The sequence below is a fragment of the Bos javanicus genome, chromosome 16, assembly GCF_032452875.1.
Source record: "Bos javanicus breed banteng chromosome 16, ARS-OSU_banteng_1.0, whole genome shotgun sequence".
NCBI classification, from domain to species: Eukaryota; Metazoa; Chordata; class Mammalia; order Artiodactyla; family Bovidae; genus Bos; species Bos javanicus.
Window position 1 is genome coordinate 12706275 of NC_083883.1, and position 26932 is coordinate 12733206.

Sequence of the window (26932 nt, forward strand, 5' to 3'; positions counted from 1 at the left end):
ATTTTTCCATAGACCCAAGGAGATGGGGTGTGAAGGATGATTCAAGCACATTACCTTTGTTGCGGACTTTCTGTCATTAATTACGTCAGCTCCACCCCCGACCATCAAGCATTAGATCCCAGAGACTGGGGACTGACTCTCTCTCTCTCTCTCTCTCTCTCACACACACACACACACACACACACACACACGGACATTTGGAAGTCCTGCAGCACACAGGACTAGTCTTTGTTGTTTTCAAAAACTGTCCCAACACACTACATTCCCTGGCCACATATACTAAATGCTCTTCATTTTTTTTGTCAGCCCAGAACACCTTCCCTCGTAAACTTCTAGAACATGTCCTAGGAAAGCAGTATCAAGCTCAATACCAACCTCACTGATAACCCCAGCTCTAACCTCTAAGATTATTCTGTGTGTGCCAAAAAAACAATTGAAAGATTCTAGTTGATTTATGCTGAAAAGAAAGAGCTGTGCTACTGAGAAACCAAAGCATATACAAGCAAAAAGGCATACTTTGTTTAACTGCACTGCATATACTGCACTTTAAAAAAAAAAAAAAAGTTCGAAGGTTTATGGCAACCTTATGTTGTCAGATCACGGTTAGCATTTTTTAATTAAAATATGTACATTGTTTTTTAGACAAAATGCTATTATTGCACAAAATGTACTGGGAACATAACTTTTCTATGCACTGGTAAACAAAAAATTCCTGTAACTCACTTACTACAGTAGCCTGGAATTGAACCCCAAATATCTCTGAGATATGCCTTTATTATTACAGTACTTTCCACATTACTGCTGATTTTAGATGCTTTGCTTTTTCTCAGGATCATTTAATATTTTGTGTGAATTAAAACAGACAAATGTCAAAGAGACATTTAAATTTAGTTCCGCTTTCAAGTCAAAAGAAATTCTTAAACATTATGAGTAACTTGAGCATAAGCTTATGAAAACTGAAGGCAAAATAGTAAGGCAGGCAAACACTGACACTTGTGGTCATTCTGAGATTGCTAATTTGCAACCAGCTAATTCCTGCTCTGTGAGTTCAAAGAAAAGTAAAACTGCTTTGTAAAACATCAATAAAAGTCAAAGGAAAATACCAAATTCTTAATAAACACAACCATTTTTTTTCAAAAAGGAAAACTACTACTATTAAATAGTCAAAAATATGCCATCTGTCCAAATCTTTTTATGTAATGAAAAAGATGTCATTTGATTTTAAGTCAAAGCAGTCTCTAGATAAACTCCAAGTAAACACTGCCATGCAAAACTGCTGATTATCTCAATAAAACTGAAGGTGTTACCTAACTAACTGGTTCAAATGGAATTTTTCAGTGTATTACGTTGGAAATTACATCTGCTCCACAACATTAAGATTTTTCTCCAGGAGTGGAAAAAGATAGCTAGTTTTTCAGGTGAAATAAATGGCTTGCATTCAGGGGCCTACTAGCCAGACTAAAGCATAAACAGGAATGGAGACCAATGAAGGGAAAACTGATTCATGTCTCCCAAGGCTGTTTGCTCATCACCCGCCCTGGTTGAAGTGCTATCTCCACATTCCTTTCTCCAGCATTCTTTTTACTAAGGACATTTAGTTGAATTTATATAGACACGTAGTATAATTCCATGAAATCACTTACCTTTCCTTTTACATACTGAATCAATCTATACCTGACTGATCATGTGATAATCACTCAAAAACTATTAACAATATGAATAAAAAAATTATTATTATTTCTGTACCGATTTAAGACTTAAAGAGTTAGGAGGCACAGCAAATTCTGTCTTTAAATTCTGGCTCCTTAAGGGATATTCTAGACATGCACGGGGAAACCCTAATATGAACCTGGATAATTCTGGCCATGATGCATATAGTAATATTCACCTATTTTCCCACCAGGGATGTGCTATAAAATTAAAAAGCAGACCTATGCAAGTAAAAATTACAAGACATTTATAACTATAAAACTTAACAAAATAGCTGCCAGTCTGCCGAGTCTGATAAAGAAATCTGTCACATTTAGTGAGAAAGTTTAACCACAGAATTCAGATTTTAAAAGAAACCAGACTGAAGGAAGAGATTCTATAAGCTTGCTTGTCATAAGATTTTTACAGCTTCTCTTGGCTGGAAACATGCAGGTTGCTAGAAAAAGTCACTGAAGGAACTTTTATCTCATGACTGCTGTTTTTCTGTAAAGTTCCTAAGCTAGCTTAACTTAAACATAAGAAACAGAATGCAGTTGTACCTGAAAGTTCAAAGTAAATTCTGATTCGGCACACAGGTATCCTTTCATGAGCTTTCAGGAGTCTCCTTTGCTATATGAACACTTGCTCCTCTGCAAGCACAGTTGAGACAATAGTCTACTGGGAATTCAAGGGCTCCACCTAACACTACAGGGACCACTAAGCAGCAGCTTATCTACGGAGTTCTCTTAATAGTCAAGATCCATAAGAAATTCAGTGGGGCAATCAAAAAAAAGCCAAAAATAACTGCTTTATCCTTCCTGGAGAAAGGGCAAGGATGCATCTAAACCATTTTTGTATCATTTATTAAGGTGTGCCAAATTGCAAACGCTGGCACACAGCAGTTGATCAGATACCTATCTATTGATCAAGTAAATAAAATAAAAATACAAACATCCATTTAAAATCCTATGAATGATCTCTGGGTATGCTGTGCTGGTGTGCTCAGTCACATCTGACTCCTTGAGACCCCATGGACTGTAGTCCATCAGGCTCCTCTGTCCATGGGATTTCCCAGGCAAGAATACTGGAGTGAGTTGCGATTTCCTTCTCCAGGGGATTTTTCCAGCCCAGAGACTGAACCCACACCTCCTGAATTAGTAGGCAGATTATTTACCACTGAGCCACCAGGGAAGCCCCATGCTGTACTAGTAACAGGAAAAAAATTCCCACAGTTCTCCAGCAGGGCCATGCAGCATAATGGTTGAGAACAACTTACTTTTGCTTTAATTCCCAGCTGGACTCTTTCTTATCACGAATCATCTGATAGTTGGGATAATTGTTTTATAACTCTAAACACTGGTTCTTCATCTTTAAAATGGGTATTACAATAATAAAACCTTATCCGAAAAAAAGTCATTTATATAACAGCTCAAGCAGGCTTGGCATGCAACATGAATTGAGTCACTGCTGCTACTAGCACAGTCAAATCCTATGTCAGGAATTATTGATAAATAGTGACCTAGTAAGATCTACTTATACTTTTATAAAATAAGTCATTTTAAGCTTATTTAAAGCTTATATTTATATTTATATTTAAGCTTAACCATCACTCTGCCACCTAAGTTTAATTAAAAACAGAGTGGTGAACATGTAATATGTGTGGACTCAGGGACTAAATGCCAAGAAACCTGGGTTTTAGTTCTATCCTTCACACTTTACCAGGAAAAGCCAAAGCTCCAGGCCTTAGGTTTCCCATCTATAAAACTCTTAATGTTCCAACTAACATTTCCAGGAAAATCACATACACCCCTTAAAAAAAGAAGTCTTAGGATTCCTAAAACTACAAAACACAATTCATCATTTGTACTAAAAAATATAACAAAAACAAAAAATTAAAAATATTGGAAGAAACATAAATCTGTATTTGAAACAACATACATTAGTAGGGAAAATAGGTGGGACCAAAAATATATGACCACAAATATATAGCTTAAGTTTCAAAATGGTAAATTTCTATGAGTTAATGTCCCTAAAATCTGAGGAAAACTGATAACTCAAGTTATTTTAATAAAGGACAATGCCCCAGTACTTGTAGAAAAAAAGCAGCAAGGTGCCCAACAGACTAAACATACAAAGAAATATTTCAGAGTGAGTATCTAGTGTTTACGGAAAACTTTGCTTGATGGCAAGTTACTAAACCATCCTGAAATATTAGGACAAATAAATATGATTACTATGATCTCACTACCCAAGAAGATCCTGTTTAACTATGCTTTATCTATTACATTATTTTGTTGAATTCCACCATACAAGTAATTTTAAAGAAAAATAAAAAATAAATGATGACATTAAAAATAAAGTTTTGCTGCCTTCAAGAACACTAGAAACTGCACGTAAAAAAAGAAGTGGCTGTATCAAATCATGTGTCAGTACAATAATTCATGGCAGCTGATTTATATAAACTCCAGAAAATAATGGAGAGGTGTCTAAGTTACTCATTAAAAATGGTCTATGGGTTGTAACTAGATATTAGTAAAACTAAAGTTAGAACAATTTGAGGGGAAAAAAAAATTCAAGGGAAGGAGTGCAATGAAAGGGTTAAATTACACCAAGTTACACACTAACGCTATATGGCTTGTGCCCGGTAAAATCATGCAGGTAACATGAAAACCAACATCTAACACCGAAAACATTTAGAAAATTTGTGCTTGAATGTAAAGTTAAAAAAAAGGGGAGGGGGGATAAGCTGAAAAAAATAAAATAACCATTCATTTCATAATCCTTCCATTGTTGTATTATTCACCTATCACTACACTTACATTGACTACGTATAATTTAACACAAAGAAGCAAAATCTCTAAGCTTCTCCCTACCTTGGGTTTTTAAGCAAAATGAATGCAAACAATCACGTGGGATTCAGCCAAGCAGTGACGTTAAATTCTGCTCTGTCAGAGAGAGCATCTGTCAAGCCCACATTTAAACTGCTGCCTGCCTGTGCAGCAGCTGAGGAACCGTGGATTTCATATTACAGACTAAAACCCCAGTGAAACGGCTCAGTCCTTCCTGCAGCTGCCAGGCAACGACGAGAGAGTTAAATCCTGCTCTTTTCCAATACCATCGAAGCACTCCATTCTAGCTCTGGCTGCTTTACATTGCAGCTCAGGGTTCTTACTAGAAATATGGATACTGAAAAGAGAATAGAGCACTGCATTGTCCGGCCAGGAAGACAGCAGATGTAAAAAGCTTCAATGCATCAACTGTCAGAAGAGTCGACAGTGCTCCAAACAGAACGAAACCACCACAGCTCTTTTGTTAAAGAGAAAATGAAAGGAAAGACCTCAGAAGATTAGCACCCATATGAACAAGGAAGGGTACTCGAAGACAAGCAGACAGATGGACACTTTGGACATGTGATAAGCAATCGCAGGAGGCAGACTGTTGGGGGAGGTGTGTGTGTTCGATAGCGTCTTTTTGCTGGAGCGATGGCGTGCCAAAAGTATCTTCAGTGGGCATAATCCTCGCCACATAAATGGCCTGACCAAGGAAGGTATGTCGATATCTTGTGTGTGATACTCATTTAAATGTCTGTTACCTTTTGATAGCCCAGGAGGCACTAATCTCTAATAAACAAGTTCATACATTTCACTGTCCTTGAAACTGTGAGAGGGTTTCTAAATATATGATTTTAAAATTTGTCACTGTTTAGAAGACAAGCTGTCACTGCTTTATTCAAGTAAATATGTAGCTCGCAGTAATTATGGATTACAGAAAAGGCAAATAGTAACAAGCTGTGCTTAAAGGCTTCTCTGAAAAATGAAACTTAAAAAAAAAAAAAATCTGAAACCCGCTAAAGAAAACACAGTAATCCTCTATCAAATTAGGTCAAGTTGAATCCTTATCCAGTAAATTAAAGGGCTCTCCTTAAAATGGCTATCAAAGGAGTCAATGCAGTAAAATTACACTAAATGGTATAAAAAAATGATCCTAATATTAAGAGCTTTTTCAGTCCTTTTAAAGCAAAATCTTAATATAGAGCAGGTTTTAGTAACAAAATCTTCCCTCCTACGTCCATCTCCCTAAATAAAAGTAACGAACACAACCTCTGAAGACCATCAACAAATTTTAAGTACCACTGAACTGTAAGATACTAAAAGGAAAGCATTTGTACAGGATCACAGAAGGCAGTGTGTGTTTATGCACAGCACACTACCACAGGAGATTTACATGTCCACGAATACAACTTCAAACAAAGAAATATAAATATTTGCTACTATTACCCCTATTGCTAAAAGCAAGACTTGACTTTAGGCAACAGACTGATTCTAAATGATCAAAATATAAGATTGGTTTGGGTGATCATTTTTAAAGTGAAACTCAAAAACACAATATGAAAATACTCTGATATAAAAATATCCATGTAACAGCAATACAAGGTCAAAAAATTCAACTTAAATGTAGCCACTATGCCAGGCTATATAAATACGTAATAGTGAACTATTGGCACAGTATGTGTGTGCAGGGCAAAAATGAAATCTACTATTTTAGTAACAATCCCAGAATAGCAGCTCATGGCTCAGGAACTCATGTATTTCTAAAATTTTTTACAGGTCCTCTAAGATTCTGATTTTTGCTCAACTTCACAGCACAACTCATTATTTAATAATCACAAAAGGCAAACATTTTGAAGACATATGTAAGCATTCTATTCTAAAATTAAGATTAAACAAGTCTATCAGGCCTATTATTATTACAGTTCAACATCAACTCTCACTCACAGCATTTAGTCCATTAAAGAATGAAATCAGACAGTATTAAATAAACAAAAAAACCTCAAGTCTCTTTTAGAGCCTTTATCTCTCAATGTTAAAGTCACCCATTAAACATTTTTATTAGCTAGCTATTTCAAAATAGGAGTGCAGAGTTTTTATTCAAGCACCCCTAAACTCTAGAACTGTTCCAACAGACTAAAAACATCAACACTTTTAAAAGCCAGATAATAAAATCAGTGCATGCGTGTGTGTGAGAGAGAGAGAAAGGGAACAACATTTTACAGTAACATCCTCTCCGTGAGCGTCAACCCATAAGATGTAAATACACATGAACAACTTAACAATATTATCATAAAAACCCATATAAATCAAAGCTACTGCTACTCTGAAAATGTAAAAGTGCAAAGACTATTTAGAATATCAAAATATTTCAACTTTCTAGTTTTATTACCACTTCTTAAGAATTAATGTACAACAGGCAGTAACTGGAAAAGGATTTTATCATTTAATAGCAGGAAGAATCGTTACTTTAATTGTACTTTCTTTTTAACAAAACAATTATGATAAATACCTGAAAAACTTTTAATAAAGAATTTTTAAAGGTTAGACATATGCACTACATTTACCGAGAGAGTTTTCAAATGGGTATATATATATATATTTCAAGTTTGAGCAGCTTAATATTTACAAACATACAAATATCATGAATTTAAATTAAGATGCATCTCCATCACATATTGCTACAAAATCACACAGGACCATAAACTACAGGTACTATGCCAGATTACAATATATAATAATTGGCTGTTTTCTGTAACACTGAAATACTTTAGAAACATCACTTCAGGCATATTTTCATAAAAATACAATTTACTAATATATTTACCTGCATTCATTTTTCAGTCCTTTATTCATTCAAATATCTGAACTTCTATTTATTGCTTCTTAAACCATCAAATTTACACTCTTGAAAGATCTAAATGATTAGACTTCAACCAGATTTCAAGCATTCTCTATCAACAGAAAGCTGATACATTTAATTTAGTTTTGGAATGTTTAAAATAGATTATCAAATAAACATTAAAAGCAAGTTTTGTTTCTTTTAAATTTACATTCATAACCCTCGAAGCTATTGGCCTCTTTATGGGGTAGAGGAAGAGTTATTATTATTTATCTAATATTTCATTTGAAAATAAAAGCTTAGTTTTCTCATCTCAGCAGAATGGCCAACTATAAGAAAAAAAGTGAGTTTCTAAATTAGAACACTCAGCTCTATTATTTTCACAACAGAGTTCACAACAGAACTGTTTTACTGGTACAGTGAAGTCTTGGTCTTCATCAGAGTAATGTGAAATTAAAATTCAAGTGAATAAATTCTAATAAATAAATAACTAGATTCTATGTTTCTAAAACCTGAAAACTTAAAAAAAAAAAAACATTGCTCCTATCTCACAAGATGATTAAATAATTTCTTATTTCTGAGGAAAACGATAACTTGTAAAAGTCCATTTCATATACTAGAAATTATCAAAAGATGGTGCCTATACTATTATACTTTAGAAGTCCGTTCAAATTCCCACCTACTTGCTCCTCCTAGTGGCTGTTACTAGAATAGTAGTACTTTCATTCATACATGTGTCTAATACTTTCAACCAATATTTTCTAAATACTTCATATTATATAAGTGAATGTTATTCTAGTTATTCAATTTTATGAGGACTTCCATGTAAATGTCATTATTTCCCCCAAATAATTAAATTTCATATCAAAGTATATTTGGTATTAACCATAAACTTCTCAGTATCACAAGCTAGATAAACATTTTCACACACATATTGATATAAAATTTCTAATAAACAAATGCTTACAATAAATTTTTAATTGACCAGTTTTCCTTAAATAATTTTCACGATAAAAAGTTGAAAAAGTTAAAATTAAACATCAGTCCCCATTTCAAAAAGTTTTTATTCTCTTGTAATAGAATTCAAGCTATAGCTCACCTATCCTCTACCCCCACACCTTGATCCAGAAAAACTAAGAACTGAAAAAACATGAACAAATTTGTGCTATGCACTGAGAAACTTCGAAGACCGGTTCTTAATACGTGGCATCATGAATCTCCTATATTGACAGCCCATAATTTTTGTCTTCTAAATGTAGGGCTCTAAGTGTCAAGCAAGTCTAAGTGTCATGCAAGTCCTACAAATGTAATAAATTCTCCACATGCAAATTTAGAACACAGCATAACTCAAAAATCTTTTAAAATGCATTCTGTGAAATTTAAAATTTTAAACTGAGGATATAACAGTACCTAATGTCTGTATTTTGAAAAACTCGGAAGACTGTTCAAAGCAGTTCTTTGCTAATTCTAATATGGAGATTCAACTGAAGTACATGATAGTACTCTGTGAAGGCCACAGATAATTAGTTGCTGTATTTTAAAAATCAATCTTAAGTCTAAGTAAAGACAGTGATCTGAATGCCTCACATTTAAAGTGGAAGGTTAAAATAAGAAAAGGGTATTTGCAAATGTTCATCATTTATTACTGTCTTAAAATCTTGCACTGAAGTTACTGAACCCTGAAAATTAATTTTGACAGGTGCATCTTCTCATTGACTTTCTCCACACAGTAGGGGCCAATGGAAACATGCCAGGCAGTGTACTGTGACTAACAGAACTCTGCCATAATCAACCTTGCACCGTCTGTCCCACAACTGACACATGACCATTTTACAAAAAAGGCCGCTGACTGTGCACCATACCACCAATGGTATGTCAAATCAATTTTAATTAATGCCAATACATTTTCCATCTGCTCTTAGGCCTTTTTACACGGCCTCTCTCAGGAATCCAGCAGCGTTTCTCTCTCCTCCATGCACACAACTTTCAGTCTTTAACTTTAGTCAAAAGAATAAATGACCAGAGCTACGGAGATGATGAAATAAGTGGAAGAAAAATCCATCACCTATCTTAAAAGTGCTCACTGCACTCCAAAGGTATATTTTTAAAGAAATTAATCCTGTTCTCAGGACATTAGGTTGCCAAGGGAAGACAAATTATAAACTTTGTTCCTGGGCGATCATATTTTCACAGCTTAAAAATTCCCATCTGCCCTAATTTTATTAGTCTCTTTAAAGCAGTTCTGTGGTATTTAGCATTTTTGTAAACTTTTATGATTCATCTTTATAGAATGACTGCGAGGGAGACGATGTGACCGAATTAGAAAATGACTACCAAAGAACAGTACTGATTCAGGAGAAGGACACGTTCCCCAGCCACCAGGATCTCTCATCCATTACTGGGTATTTACAACATGCTTCAGTGGAGAAGGAGACACTGCTGCTTCGCAAAGATGAGCTGGAATGCCAAGAGGTCTCTGTTTCGGACCCATCTTATTGGTGTACTTTCTCTCGTGTTTCTTTTTGCTATGTTTTTGTTTTTCAATCATCATGACTGGCTGCCAGGCAGAGCTGGATTCAAAGAAAACCCTGTGACATACACTTTCCGTGGATTTCGTTCTACAAAAAGTGAGACAAACCACAGCTCTCTTCGGAACATTTGGAAAGAAACTGTCCCTCAGACCCTGAGGCCTCAAACAGCAACTGACCCCAACAACACGGATCTGTCACTGCAAGGAGTCACAGGGCTGGAGAACACGCTCAGTGCCAACGGAAGCATTTACAACGAGAAAGGTACTGGACACCCAAATGCTTACCATTTCAAATACATTATCAACGAACCCGAAAAGTGCCAGGAGAAAAGCCCCTTTTTAATACTACTAATCGCTGCGGAACCTGGACAAATAGAAGCTAGACGAGCTATTCGGCAAACTTGGGGCAATGAGAGTCTAGCACCTGGTATTCAAATCACACGGATTTTTCTTTTAGGCGTAAGTATTAAGTCAAGTGGCTACCTTCAACGTGCAATATTGGAAGAAAGCAGACAGTACCATGATATTATCCAACAGGAATACTTAGATACATACTATAATCTGACCATTAAAACACTCATGGGCATGAACTGGGTTGCAACATACTGTCCGCGTATTCCTTATGTAATGAAAACTGACAGTGACATGTTTGTCAATACAGAGTATTTAATACATAAGTTATTGAAGCCAGACCTGCCTCCTAGACATAACTATTTTACTGGTTACCTAATGAGGGGATATGCACCCAATCGAAACAAAGACAGCAAGTGGTACATGCCACCAGACCTCTACCCTAGTGAACGCTATCCTGTCTTCTGCTCTGGGACTGGTTATGTTTTTTCTGGAGATCTGGCAGAGAAGATATTTAAAGTTTCTTTAAGTATCCGTCGTTTGCACTTGGAAGATGTATATGTGGGGATCTGTCTTGCCAAGTTGAGAATTGATCCTGTGCCCCCTCCCAATGAGTTTGTGTTCAATCACTGGCGAGTTTCTTACTCAAGCTGTAAATACAGCCACCTAATTACCTCTCATCAGTTCCAGCCTAGTGAACTGATAAAATACTGGAACCATTTACAACAAAATAAGCACAATGCTTGTGCCAATGCAGCAAAAGAAAAGGCAGGCAGATATCGCCACCGTAAACTACATTAGAAAAGACAACATTTTTTCCCCCCCAAAACATGCAACCTGTAAAATATTGCTAAAAGCATGTGTAGTTAAAATGATTATGATTACATCCATAGGACAAGTTTTAGTTAAAACTCATCATATAAAGGAATCCAAAAATATATTTTTTAATTTCTGAAGAAGGTAATTCTTAAAAATACATTATATAACAAAAAAGTATCCCAAAACAACCTATTAAAAAATCTACCTAAAAAATCCACATGGGGGATTCTGTGTATTAACACGCAATAACAGGCATGCATACATCAATGGTTCGAATCTTATGTTAGGGGCCAAGAGGATGTATCTGCATGTTTTCCAAGTAAATTTTAATTTAAGAAATGGAGATGGTCAAAAGACTCTTCATTTTAGATTTAGTTTTCCATTTCAATATATGTAAATAAAACATTACTGTCAATTTTAAGTAAACTTTATAACTGTGCAAAGGACAATTTTTCTGACCTATTCTAGGGTTCTAAAAACCATATTCCATGCAATAAGATTTAATTGAGATATTCCATAAACATAAAGTTCAGAGGTTTCAGCAATGAAGCTCTCATCTAAGTATTCACTTTTTAAAAACAACTGAGATGTTCATTTTCTTTTATCAGTACTCACATTTATTGGGGGAAATTATTTTGACATGATGTGATAAAATGTGAAAAATCAATGTGTCTCAGGCTCAAGTTTTTATAAAAAAAAAAAAAATTAAATGTTCAAAACAGAAAATTTGTTTTCTCATTGGTGTTCAGAGCCAAGCTAGTATTTCACTGATTTCCTCAATCAGCTAGTTACTCCACTCTCAAGGAGCATCACCACTTAACTTCAAGCATATCTGAAAAAAATCTATCATTCTCCTCTAACTGAAGCAACTGCTGGTTACTTACAGGCACAAACAGGATGCACTGCTGAAAACAGATAAAGGATAAAGAGTGCAGCAGCAGTTTCATTTAATACATTTTAAGATGCATGTCTGCCAAACCACAACATATAGGAAGTTTATTTCCTGACAGCAAGTGTACACGTGCCGATACTTCATCACTTTATGGCACCTACTTCGTTCTCTGAGTGCCAAGTTTACAAACTGCCTGCAGTTTTTAATTTGGTGGGTGACAAATATCCTGTTCCACCGATTAAACACTTTCGGGGAGGGATGGGGGAAAACCTACAAATGTTTGATGAACACTTGATTCTAGGATGAACAATGTATACAATGCACTTTTACCAAGTTTTTAATAAAAAGGGTAAACAAAAAACCTTCACTGAGTGTTATGGTCCGAATATTTCACAGAAATTTTGTTGGTTCCATTACAAATTTTAAAATCAAGAAATACTAACCCATTAATTTTAAAACAGTGCTTTTATTTCATACCAGTATATAAATCTATCCATCTTGATTCAGTAAGGATGTTACTTATGCTAATTCTAACATCAATCATTTTTATCCTTGATTCTATTCTGAAGAGTTATCCACTGAAACATCTATTAAAGTTCAGAATCACAGAGAATGTTTCAGTACTTAAAATTTAATGTGCTGAATTCTACTGACACTCAGCTTATCTCCCATTTTTAATTCAGTCATCTAAATGTTCTGTTCTACACAGAATAATTCTGAATGCTGAGCTGTATTACCCCACCTCTTGGTAAGGTCTGTTTTTCACTTACTTTATTCTGTTTGGTCATAAAAAGACTAAAATTACTAAGTACCAAAATTACTAGACAAAGTTCACACATAGGAGGTAATACCAAATTAGTGTGATGAAAAGTAAAAGGAACCCTTCCCTCAGTATAGAGAATTCTATTAATTCTTTTTTAAAAGTGTATGTGCACATGTGTGCATGCACAGGTATACACACTCAAACAGAATCCAAACACTATTCATACAAATTATTACTACAGTGCAGTATCTTTAAAAGCTAGTGTTTTCCTTCCAGAAAAATTCAAGTTTAAAAAGATAACTAATGAAAAACAGAATTCTTAACAGACGATAAATTCCTATCTCAGGTGTTAACTTAAAATCATTTCTATATCCCTGATAACACTATCTTGAAAACTTATGGGAATCTGATGACACTCCAAGTTCTCAAAGAGCACTGAATCCAATAATAAAGTGCTTTAGTACTGCTGAAAATCCTTATTTTAAAATAAATATTCTATCATTAATTTATTTTTGATCTTCCATTCTGAATATACAAGCAGATTTCTTCAGCAAGATGACTTTCATGTTCATATTATGATTTTAAAAATACAATACTTATTTAAACATCTCACCAAATATTCATTAGGCCAAGTACCATGTAATTTTTATTATACATGAAAATATAATTTTAATGACTGCACTTATGTCTGGTCAAAGAAAAAATTATAGGAACAACTATGTAATCTTTATGCTCAAAGTGTCAAGAGATATTATGTAAGATAAAAATACCAAAAGTTTCACTATCCACACTAGTTTGATTAAAATTATAGGTGGTGAAATTCTAATTCAACTAAATAATTTAAAGTTCTCACCTCTGAATATACAGTATTATCACATAAAGTCAATTGGAATCTTATTAAAATCTATTCCCAAACCCCTATAAAAATAGTGCCAGCAAAGCAGCAGGAACTATTTCCTGACTGAGCACACACTGTGTGCCTGGTAGTGTGTTAAAGGACTGTACACACACGATCGTATATAATCCTTCAAAGTAACACTAAAGGACAGGAAAGACTGCAAGAGGTTAAATATCTGAGATCACACACACAGTAAAGCAGCAGGGTTCCAGCTCAGATTCTTCACCATTATGCTCTTCTGCTACACTCTGCATGTATGATTCCTGCTAGAGTCTAAGAGCTAAGCAAAACGACCTGTCCTCTCTCGTAGTCTGCGCTCCTCCGTCACCTTCTGTGAGGCGCTCAGGCTGCACAACCATTTTCCCACACTGGCGGGACACCTGATGTCAAGTAAAGCGCAAATACAGAAAGGGGAGTAAAGCACAAACACAGAGACGGGGAAGGAGAGAAAGCTGGTCCCTCAGTCATTTTTTCTTCTTTTCAGTTATTGATGTCTGGGGGTCAGAAACTTAGACAAGCTACAAATTACTGCTTATCTCTTATTCCTTTGGGCACTGAGACCCATCTGTAAACAAACAGGCAGGTGACACAGAAATTATACAAAAGGTGCTTCTTTTGAAGTATAATTTGATTACTGTTGGTAGACAAAAGCAGCACCGTATTTTCTCACTCTACTGGTTAGTCACCTACAGTTTTGTCATGAGCTGGTAACACTCATTTTATCCAACTGATTCAGGTTAGATTCAGTTTTTAATGGTTTGACAACATTTGACTATTAACACAGATTTAAGGAGCCAAAAAGTCTCTACCTTACATACATCCTAACATACCTCACAAAGTATCAGTGTATCACTTAACATGACTCTCATAAGACGGATAATGTATTAATACACCAAATACTAACAAGGGACGTCACAAGTTTTGGCAAGAAACCTGCTGCTGCCTACTCCGTCAGCGCACACACACACACCCTCCCCCAAGTGCAAGGTAACTATAAGCCTTATTACTTTCAAGATCTGATTTGCCAGAGAAGGAAGAAAACCATTTCTGTATTTGCAGGAAGTATTTCTCCTCCCTCTAACTAGCAAATATCCAAACTGAAGAATGACCAGAGAGAAAGCAACTGCCTCCATCCTGTCACTAATCTAATTCAACTTCCAAATGAACCCTCCAGACTCTCAACATGAATTTCACCTGAGACAGTGTCCTGAACACTGAAAAAGGAAAACAAACCAGTACACTTCAGTTCAGTCGCTCAGTCGTGTCCGACTCTTTGCGACCCCACGGACCACAGCACACCAGACCTCCCTGTCCATCACCAACTCCCAGAGTTCACCCAAACCCATGTCCATTGAGTTGGTGATGCCATCCAACCATCTCATCCTCTATTGTCCTCTTCTCCTTTTGCCCTCAATCCTTCCCAACATTAGGGTCTTTTCAAATGAGTCAGCTCTTCACATCAGGTGGCAAAGTACTAGAGTCTCAGCTTTAGCATCAGTCCTTCCAATGAACATCCAGGAATGATCTCCTTTAGGATGGACTGGTTGGATCTCCTTGTAGTCCAAGAGACTCTCAAGAGTCTTCTCCAACACCACAGTTCAAAAGCATCAATTCTTCAGTGCTCAGCTTTCATTATAGTCCAACTCTCACATCCATACATGACCACTGGAAAAACCATAGCCTTGACTAGATGGATCTTTATTGGCAAAGTAATGTCTCTGCTTTTCAATATGCTATCTAGATTGGTCATAACTTTCCTTCCAAGGAGTAAGTGTCTTTTAATTTCATGGCTGTAATCACCATCTACAGTGATTTTGGAGCCCAGAAAAATAAAGTCAGCCACTGTTTCCACTGTTTCCCCATCTATTTGCCATGAAGTGATGGGACCAGATGCCATGATCTTCGTTTTCTGAATGTTGAGCTTTAAGCCAACTTTTTCACTCTCCTCTTTCACTTTCATCAAGAGGCTCTTTAATTCTTCATCACTTTCTGCCATAAGGGTGGTGTCATCTGCATATCTGAGGTTATTGATATTTCTCCTGGCAATCTTGATTCCAGCTTGTGCTTCTTCTAGCCCAGCGTTTCTCATGATGTACTCTGCATATAAGTTAAATAAGCAGGGTGACAATATACAGCCTTGGCGTACTCTTTTTCCTATTTGGAACCAGTCTGTTATTCCATGTCCAGTTCTGACTGTTGCTTCCTGATCTGTATACAGGTTTCTCAAGAGGCAGGTCAGGTGGTCTGGTAGTCCCATCTCTTTCAGAATTTTCCACAGTTTATTGTGATCCACACAGTCAAAGGCTTTGGCATAGTTAATAAAGCAGAGAAGATGTTTTTCTGGAACTCTCTTGCTTTTTCGATGATCCAGCGGATGTTGGCAACTTGATCTCTGGTTCCTCTGCCTTTTCTAAAACCAGCTTGAACATCTCAAAGTTCACGGTTCACATATTGCTGAAGCCTGGCTTGGAGAATTTTGAGCATTATTTTACTAGCATGTGAGATGAGTGCAAGTGTGCAGTAGTATGAGTATTCTTTGGAGTTGTCTTTCTTTGGGATAAGAATGAATACTGACCTTTTCCAGTCCTGTGGCCACTGCTGTTTCCCAGATTTGCTGACATATTGAGTGCAGCACTTTCACAGCATCATCTTTTAGGATTTGAAATAGCTCAACTGGAATTCCATCACCTCCACTAGCTTTGTTCATAGTGATGCTTCCTAAGGCCCACCTGACTTCACATTCCAGGATGTCCAGCTCTAGGCGAGTGTGAGTGATCACACCTTCATGATTATCTGGGTTGTGAAGATCTTTTTGTATAGTTCTGTGTATTCTTGCCACCTCTTCTTAATATCTTCTGCTTCTGTTAGGTCCATACCATTTCTGTCCTTTATTGAGCTCATCTTTGCATGAAATGTTCCCTTGGTATCTCTCATTTTCTTGAAGAGATCTCTAGTCTTTCCCATTCTATTGTTTTCCTCTATTTCTTTGCACTGATCACTGAGGAAGGCTTTCTTATCTCTCCTTGCTATTCTTTGGAACTCTCCATTCAAATCAGTGTATCTTTCCTTTTCTCCTTTGTTTTTTGCAAACAACTAGCCAATCTGATCACATGGACCACAACCTTGTCTAACTCAATGAAGCTAAGCCATGCCTTGTGGGGCCACCCAAGACGAACGGGTCATTGTAGAGAGGTCTGACAGAATGTGGTCCACTGGAGAAGGGAATGGCAAACCACTTCAGATTCTTGCCTTGAGAACCCCATGAACAGTATGAAAAGGCAGAAAGATAGGATACTGAAAGAGGAACTTCCCAGGTCGGTAGGTGCCCAACATGCTACTGGAGATCAGTGGAGAAGTAACTCCAGAAAAAATGAAGGGATGGAGCCAAAGCAAAAACAACACACAGTTGTGGATGTGACTGGTGATAGAAGCAAGGTTTGACGCTGTAAAGAGCAATATTGCACAGGAACCTGGAATGTTAGGTCAATGAATCAAGGCAAATTGGAAGTGGTCAAACAGGAGATGGCAAGACTGAACATCAAAATTCTAGGAATCAGCCAACTAAGATGGAGTGGAATGGGAGAATTTAAGTCAGATGACTATTATATCTACTATTGTGGGCAGCAATCCCTTAGAAGAAATGGAGTAGCCATCATGATCAACGAAAGAGTCCAAAATGCAGTACTTGGATGCAATCTCAAAAACAACAGAATGATCTCTGTTCGTTTCCAAGGAAAACCATTCAATATCACGGTAATCCAAGTCTGTGCCCTGACCAGTAACTCTGAAGAAGCTGAAGTTGAACAGTTCTTTGAAGATCTACAAAACCTTCTAGAACTAACACCCAAAAAAGATGTCCTTTTCATTATAGGGGACTGGAATGCAAAAGTAGGAAGTCAAGAAACACCTAGGGTAACAGGCAAATTTGACCTTGGAGTACAGAATGAAGAAGGGCAAAGGCTCACAGAGTTCTGCCAAGAGAATGCATTGGTCATAGCAAATACCCTTCTCCAACAACACAAGAGAAGACTCTATACATGGACATCACCAGATGGCCAACACCGAAATCAGACTGATTATATTCTTTGCAGCCAAAGATGGAGAAGCTCTATATAGTCAGCAAAAACAAGACGAGGAGCAGACTGTGGCTCAGATCATGAGCTCCTTATTGCCAAATTCAGACTTAAATTGAAGAAAGTGGGGAAAACCACTAGACCATTCAGGTATGACCTAAACCAAATCCCTTATGACTACACAGTGGAAGTGAGAAATAGATTTAAGGGACTAGATCTGATAGAGTGCCTGATGAATGATGGACGGAGGTTCATGACATTGTACAGGAGACAGGGAGCAAGACCACCCTCAAGAAAAAGAAATGCAAAAAAGCAAAATGGCTGTCTGCGGAGGCCTTACAAATAGCTGTGAAAATAAGAGAAGCGAAAAACAAAAAAAGCAAAGGAGAAAACAAACCAGAAGCATCATAAAAAATAAATGTTAAACAACAGAAAGCTATAACATTATATGCCAAATCTTAAATTCATATCTGTGTAAGTCTTAATTAAATGTTTAAAAGACACTAATTTACACAATATAATAAAATTAATAAGGGTTGTCTGTATCACTATCATATCTAAAAGGCTACTCAAAACATATCTTTGAATATAACAAGAACCAGAATCAGTATTAGTCTCTACCGGCAACGAGAACTTTTCAAACATACCTGCAGATGTCCTTTGGGAAGCTACTCCATCCTCCAATAAGAAAGTTCCAGGAAAACTTTCAATCCAGACACCCTGCCTGGCACTGGCTAAGACAACCAGAGACCCTCTCTCACGGCCATGTGAATTCTGAAGGAAATACACACATACACGCATACTGAGGTGCAGCCACATACACAAAACGGCTGGGGCTGGTTCATTTGGGCTCAGTACCTGCAGAGATTACCCACTGATTCTTGCTCTCTACATCCCCAGAGCTGCTATGGTTTCCGTCCCTTCTACCACTTGGTTCTATCATTTTATGAACTCACTCATAGTATTCTGATACTTTTTGTTTTTCTGGCTTCAGTTAGCTAAAGTCGATTTTTTCTCATAACCAAAGAATCCTATGTGAGAGAAAACCCACAGCTAGCAAATGCTGCAGTAATCAAATTGTTCCTCGGTTCTGTGATGACCCTAGAATGCTCCATAAGACCATACCCTCTGTGCGCTTCACCATCTGAACAAGTCAGGAGCGCAAAGGGGTCCAAGAACAACTTCTCTGTTAAAGAAAATAGGGTGAAAATTTTAAGAGTTCTTCAGAGTCCACATTCATGGCCAAGCCCCACAAGAGCAACAAGTAGTTTTTGTGCATATGACATGAAACTCCCAAGAGCAGGGTGCTGTCGATATCTTATTACTGAAGAGCGATGAGGGAAACTAGCTTGGGAGCTGTGTTTCTAGTCATACCAGTGGGGGGCGAGCCCACTGTCTCCCACGTAACCACCAGCAGGGGAGTGACCACCAGCATAGCTGCCTGAGCCCCCCAGCACTGTAAAATGCTGTGAGCTTAGAAATGAATGCAGGGAGAAGCCTGCAATGCATTTTGCACTTCCTGTTTAAAACTATTCCTTTATCAGAGATCTTCTCATCTCTGGGTAAGGTTTAAAAGAAAAAAGTTACAATGTTCTTCCTGGCAGATTTAGAAAAGAAAAAGCTAATAACTGGGCCAAAAAAGACAACTAAAGTTAATTCTTACAAAAATAAAATGCAATTTCTTAACCAAAGTTCATAAGTATAACTCCAAATTAAAGTATTTGTATGTTTTGGGCATCTTTAAGTACAAACATTTAACAGTAATATTTAAATCCAGTTATCTTCTCTCATCTCCAAATTTAAGAACTTTTAAAATCAAAGATCCTATCGCAATGAATGGTTATATCCAGTCACTGGTCACATAAAAATATGAAGAGTCACCCTCGCCTCCATAGTCATCCTTGCCACTGCCTCCTCTTATTATCACCCGTATCAATCTATCCCCAAGACCTGGATTCCTGGTGAAATCCACCCACTTCTCTTCACCTCACACCTCCAGTAGTTCAAGTGAGCAATACCTTAACAACTGGTTTCTTCACAATCACCCAAACTGCTTCTCGTACTGCAGTCAAAACAGTACTTTCAAAACCACAAAGCTATTCATTAAAGCAATGGGGATGCTGTTTATTGCCACAATGAAAAAGTGAAAGTGAAAGTCACTGAGTTGTGTCTGACTCTTTCCAAGCCCATGGGCTACACAGTCCATGGAATTCTCTAGGCCAGAATACTAGAGTAGGTAGCCGTTCCCTTCTCCACGGGATCTTCCCAACCCAGGGATCGAACCCAGGGTTCCCGCACTGCTCGCAGATTCTTTACCAACTGAGCCACCAGGGAAGCCCACTGCTGCAATAAACAAACCTAAAAATCCTAGATTATAAACACTGAACTGCAACCTGACTCCATAAAACATCCTCACCTTTTTGGTTTGCAGCATTCTCATCTTACTTGAAAGGAAACTTATTTTTAAGATGTCAAAATCAATTTTTCTCTACAGTGATGAGTCAACCACTGGTTTGGATACGGGCTCATCCACATTGCAAGTAAAGCAACATAAAGATAAATATATGTTGACAAAAAGAAAGCACAAGTATTCTTAAAATAATTACTATAATCATTTCTACAAAAATGAAGGTCCCTCATATCACAGTGCATTTCTAAGCAGCAACCATGATGCTGAAGAAGATCAAGAAGTGTTAACTTTCCTCAACAGAAACTCAATGCCGATGAAACATCATTTCCCAAACAGACCAGTTTACCATGCTAAATTCCAGAACTCTAACACTAGCTCAATAGAAATTTCCTGAGTCAACTCCTCCTTAGTGTTGAAGAAACTTCCAAAGGTCCACTCGATAAATATTTACTGAGAGCCTAGGCATTAATACATGAGCTGTAGATACAATGATAAGCAAAAACAATCATTAAGTTGTTGCAGTAATACTCCTTTGATAGAGAAAGTCATGAATCAGATCTTCACAGAAACAACTGGAAAAGATAACTATGTTATCTGTCACAAAGGTCAGAAACACAGTGCTTTGCAAGCATACAGAAGGACCCAATCTGTGTTGCCTAGAGTCAGAACAGCCTTCTCTGAGGAAATGTTTATGTTAACATATAAGAGATAACTAATCAGGCAAAGGGCGAACAATTCCAGTAAGAGGAATCCGCAGGCTGGAGTAAACCAAGGCACAAAAATAAAGAGGAAGATTGGTATGAGCCGTTGACAAAAAGGTAAAAACAGGTAAAATCACATGAAGACTTGTAGCACAGAGTATTATTATGGCTTTTATCCGTAAGAGAAATGCAAAGCAACTGGAGATACAGTAGTATTTGGAAAACAGAAAAAACTGAGTCTAGCACATGCCTAACAGCTCCTCTCTTAGTGTGAGGCATCCTGAAGAGATGTTTGAGTGACACGAGAAGACCAATTCAGAGACCACTGCACAATCCAGGGAAGAAACAAAAGTAGCTGGACCAGGAAGGACGGTGGTGGTGTGCAAGTAAGAACTGCAGAGATGTTAGCAAGCAAAATCCACAGGCCTTCAAGACATGCGGCTATTGGAGGTGAGGGAACGGAAATGAGTGGCAAGGCTTAAGATGCTGGCCAGGGCACTGAGGGCAAGGAGGGAAGACGCTGTATGACAACCTGATTCATCAAGGATAACATAGTGAAAAGCCACTGGAAATTGTACAGAGGACCGTCAAGCGGCCTGATGGCCTATACAGCACAAAATACTGACAATAATGATAATAAATTTAACTACAAGTCTACAGGCATATGAAAGGATGGGAAGTAACTAGAAATATATGGATAATAAGAGCTTAAGATTCATTCATTCAATAAATACTTTTCAAGCAACACCCATGTGACCACTACTCTGTGCTCAGCACTGGGGATGTGGTGGAGAGCAAAAAAGATGTGTTTCCTGACTTCAGACCCTATATGCAAAGAAAATCATCCATGTACACAAATACGTAAAATTAATAGCAGAAAAAAACTGGGAGGGTTTCCTGGTAAAGTGACCATTAAACTGAGATCTGAATTCTGAGGAGGCAGTCTTATGAAGAGCAACAGGAAAAATGAGCCAGGCAAACAGAACTAAAAAGACAAAGGCCATGAAGGTTGAGATAAGCCTGTAGAAAAACCAGAAACGAGCCAGTGAGGCAGACCTACAGCCAGGCTCTTTCTTCATATGTTTACTCTAGAATAGGGCGTTGTGGATAGAATTCAGAGTCCCTAATTTAGATGGGAAAAAAATCCATAATTTAATTTTCACCAATATCTGACAGAAATTGACACTGCCTTCTCTCATGATGTAGGCAACAAACCACAGTACTATTAACAATGGTTGTGGCTTTGTCACCAACAGAACTGAATATTTTCATATCACAACTGTTACAGATATATTCAAACACTGTATATAGTAGTACTTTAAAATTCTGGCATTTATTAGTTTTGCCCCTACATCTTGTTATATAATGCATTAGTAAAAGCAGCACAAAGTACCATGTGCATAAATTTGTATTTTTTTTAATTTTGATAACTTATTTTAATACAATTGGCTTTCTGTGTTATCTTATGCATTTTATGCATTAAAAACATGATAGAGAGAGGACTCAAAAGATTCATTAGTCTACTAAATGGGTCCACGGCACCAAAAAAAAAAAAAATCATGAATTTCTAACCCTGAATGAAAGAAATGTAGGATTCCTATCAACTAAATGCAACTCCTGTAACTACCAGTGGTTCTTTGGATCCTACTTCCAATAAACAAACTACAAAAAGATTTTTCAGGAAAATCAAATAAGCTGGAAAATGAACTGGATATTAGAGAATATCAACCATTACTATTTATTTTGTTGTATGTAATAATGCGAGGTTAAAAAAGAGCATTTTTCTAAGAAGTGCAAAGTACATAGGAACAAAATGTCTGTCTGGGTTTTGGGGAAGGCGATGGCACCCCACTCCAGTACTCTTGCTTGGAAAATCCCATGGACGGAGGCGCCTGGTGGGCTGCAGTCCACGGGGTTGCTCAGAGTCGGACACGACTGAGCAACTTCACTTTCACTTTTCACTTTCATGCACTGGAGAAGGAAATGGCACCCCACTCCAGTACTCTTGCCTGGAGAATCCCAGGGACAGGGAAGCCTGGTGGGCTGCCATCTATGGGGTCGCACAGAGTCGGACACAACTGAAGCGACTTAGCAGCAGAAGTTCACGAGAAGGGGGAGAGGTGAACAGTTGAAGTAAAAGTGATTAAAAAACAATCACAGAATCTGTGTGATGGACAGATTAAAAACTCATATATTACTTTCCTTAATTATATGTACATCTGAAATTTTTCATAATGAAGAAAAAAGGAGGTTTGGGGAGGGGGGTCAGTGGGGAGGGATTCAGTCACTACTAAAGGTCTCCTGGCCTTTGCACTTGGTCTGACTTTACTGGGAAACACAAATACTATTTCTGATTTCCAAGAAGTTTCTCTGAGGGAGAGAAGAACTGAGTGCCTGCTGTCCTTGGCCATTATCTTTCTCACTGGAAACTGATAACTCAGCATTTGAAATGTTAGTTTCACAAGCTTGACAATGAAACATTAACATTACCCAGTTTCTCAGCCTTGCTCTGGGCCACGGCAAACTGCTAAGGAAAGGCCACCTTTTAAGGCAACCTGGGATCCACACACGTGAACTCTGCCAGGGAGAATAACCTTCTGCACTGCGGCTCATCCCCAGCAGTTATTTATGCTTTGATCTGTTACTACAAAGACAGTGGTGGAAATTCTTCAGGTACTCACAACCAGATTGTATGACCAGGGACTGGTCTTCAGTAATCTACAAAGAGGGTTCCAATGTAAATTATAAGTGTAACACTACCATGTGTTACATGGGGAAGTTACATGGGGAAGCACATTTTTGTAAAATCTACTATCCTATGACCTTTGTGCTGATGATGAGTGCTTCTAAAAAAAATTATATGAACTTTTCAAAACTACTGAGGACTCAGGAAGTTTAGAAATAAGTCAAATGTGTGCCATAAAGTCACTCAATCGTGTCCAAGTAATTACGACCCTATGGAATGTGGCCCATCAGGCTACACTGTACATGGAATTCTCTAGGCAAGAATACTGGAGAGGGTAGCCATTTCCTTCTCCAAAGGATCTTCCCAACCCAGGGATCAAACCTGGGTCTCCCACACTGCAGGCAGACTCTTTACCATCTGAGCCACCAGGGAAGCCCCCAAATGCATGTCATAGATCTCCCCAAAACTGGTATCTATCAATTTATTACAAGGTATTAAATCAATTATATCTATTACATTTAATCCAGATAAAGAAAAAATGTTCCCTAAATCAATGTATTTAAATAGTTAAACTTTTAACATTTACTTTTCCTGTTAAAGGAACTTGGAGAAAGGGGCAGATGTGATAACATACACTAAAGTTATTGATGAATTATAATGTATCCACAAATTTACCATCAGAATGACTGTTATTAAAATGTAGCTCTCTCTGTTAAAAGCCAACAATTCCTAAGGATACAACGAACCATTCTGTATTGCCTTTTAGGGTAAATTATAATAGTCTAATCATATTAGAAACTGAATTTGCAGCTGTGGGGATTTATAAGGAAAACTAAAATTTTTTTGCATAATTAAAGTTAAAATTCTTCTGAAAAGTCAAAGACTTGCATAATTTAAATTCTCAGTTCAGTTCAGTCGTTCAGTCATGTCCAACTCTTTGCAACCCCATGAATCACAGCATGCCAGGCCTCCTTGTCCATCACAAACTCCCGGAGTTCACTCAGACTCACATCCATCGAGTCAGTGATGCCAACCAGCCATCTCATCCTCTGTCATCTCCTTCTCCTCCTGCCCCCAATCCCTCCCAGCATCAGAGTCTTTTCCAATGAGTCAATTCTTCACATGAGGTGGCCAAAGTACTAGAGTTTCAGCTTCAGCATCATTCCCTTCAAAGAAATCCCAGGGCTGATCTCCTTCAGAATGGACTGGTTGGATCTCCTTGCAGTCTAAGGGACTCTCAAGAGTCTTCTCCAACACCACAGTTCAAAAGCATCAATTCTTCAGCACTCAGCCTTCTTCACAGTCCAACTCTCACATCCGTACATGACCACAGGAAAAACCATAGCCTTGACTAGACGAATCTTTGTTGGCAAAGTAATGTCTCTGCTTTTGAATATACTATCTAGGTTGGTCATAACTTTCCTTCCAAGGAGTAAGCGTCTTTTAATTTCATGGCTGCAGTCACCATCTGCAGTGATTTTAGAGCCCAGAAAAATAAAGTCTGACACCGTTTCCACTGTTTCCCCATCTATTTCCCATGAAGTGATAGGACCAGATGCCATGATCTTAGTTTTCTAAATGCTGAGCTTTAAGCCAACTTTTTAACTCTCCACTTCACTTTCATCAAGAGGCTTTTGAGTTCCTCTTCACTTTCTGCCATAAGGGTGGTGTCATCTGCATATCTGAGGCTATTGATATTTCTCCCGGCAATCTTGATTCCAGCTTCTGTTTCTTCCAGTCCAGCGTTTCTCATGATGTACTCTGCATATAAGTTAAATAAGCAGGGTGATAATATACAGCCTTGACGTACTCCTTTTCCTATTTGGAACCAGTCTGTTGTTCCATGTCCAGTTCCAACTGCTGCTTCCTGACCTGCATACAAATTTCTCAAGAGGCAGATCAGGCGGTCTGGTATTCCCATCTCTTGAAGAATTTTCCAGTTTATTGTGATCCACACAGTCAAACGCTTCAGCATAGTCAATAAAGCAGAAATAGATGTTTTTCTGGAACTCTCTTGCTTTTCCCATGATCCAGCAGATGTTGGCAGTTTGATCTCTGGTTCCTCTGCCTTTTCTAAAACCAGCTTGAACATCAGGAAGTTCACGGTTCACATACTGCTGAAGCCTGGCTTGGAGAATTTTGAGCATTACTTTACTAGCGTGTAAGATGAGTACAACTGTGTGGTAGTTTGAGCATTCTTTGGCATTGCCTTTCTTTGGGACTGGAATGAAAACTGACCTTTTCCAGTCCTGTAGCCACTGCTGAGTTTTCCAAATTTGCTGGCATATTGAGTGCAGCACTTTCACAGCATCATCTTTCAGGATTTGAAATAGCTCAACTGGAATTATTCTCAAGCTTGGTATATTAAAATAACTACAGAATTGAATTACAGGATATTAATGGCAACACACATAAAAGAGAGAAATGACAAAAAGACACTGAAAGAAGACCAAACCATCTAAAATATCAAAATTAGGGGAGGTAAATTAGTGTGATAGTGTCCAGAAGTCATTGTTGATAAATGATGATAATACACTGAAATCAACTCTTTTCTGGCTTAACTAGTAATTTGCAAAAAATGTTACACTGACTTGATTTCAAAATAATTTTGTGTTTGGTTCTGCACAAACCTAAATGTTAAGGAACAAATGCTTTTTCAATAACATAAAATATGACTTCAACAGCAAGACAACTACTTGAGTTCTACAGTATGACTTTTGTCTCCAATTAAAACAAAACTAAAAATGTTAAAATATTTAATTCCTTAGCATTTCATATGTGTATGTCTTCAACTTATTCACAGTAAAGCACCATTCTGAAATTTCAACTAAAAACCTTAGTTCTAAACAGTAAGACTTGTCCAGACTAAGAGTTTTTTAAAAACAGGTAATAAGCCAGGCTTCAGCAATATGTGAACCATGAACTTCTGATGTTCAAGCTGGTTTTAGAAAAGGCAGAGGAACCAGAGATCAAATTGCCAACATCTGCTGGATCATGGAAAAAGCAGGAGAGTTCCAGAAAAACATCTATTTCTGCTTTACTGACTATGCCAAAGCCTTTGACTGTGTGGATCACAATAAACTGTGGAAAATTCTGAAAAGAGATGGGAATACCAGACCACCTGACCTGCCTCTTGAGAAATTTGTATGCAGGTCAGGAAGCAGCAGTTAGAACTGAACATGGAACAACAGACTGGTTCCAAATAGGAAAAGGAGTACGGCAAGGCTGTATATTGTCGCCCTGCTTATTTAACTTATATGCAGAGTACATCATGAGAAATGCTGGACTGGAAGAAACAGAAGCTGGAATCAAGATTGCTGGGAGAAATATCAATAGCCTCAGATATGCAGATGACACCACCCTTATGGCAGAAAGTGAAGAGGAACTCAAAAGCCTCTTGATGAAAGTGAAAGTGGAGAGTGAAAAAGTTGGCTTAAAGCTCAACATCCA

General features: G+C 37.6%; 2 protein-coding genes across 2 annotated transcripts in view; one reads left to right on the plus strand and one right to left on the minus strand.

Annotated features, from left to right (window-relative positions):
- Positions 1-26932, minus strand: part of CDC73 (cell division cycle 73) — a 92337-nt gene that overhangs the window by 34408 nt on the left and 30997 nt on the right. The window lies entirely within an intron of this gene.
- Positions 4640-12318, plus strand: B3GALT2 (beta-1,3-galactosyltransferase 2). Its single transcript, XM_061382160.1, has 2 exons — positions 4640-5236; positions 9649-12318. Exon 2 carries the CDS (start codon positions 9773-9775, stop codon positions 11039-11041), a length of 1269 nt encoding a protein of 422 aa, XP_061238144.1. The 5' UTR covers positions 4640-5236; positions 9649-9772; the 3' UTR covers positions 11042-12318.

Coding starts and splice junctions, on each gene's coding strand:
- B3GALT2 (XM_061382160.1), top strand. CDS start 9,773: ATGCTTCAGTGGAGAAGGAGACACTGCTGCTTCGCAAAGATGAGCTGG.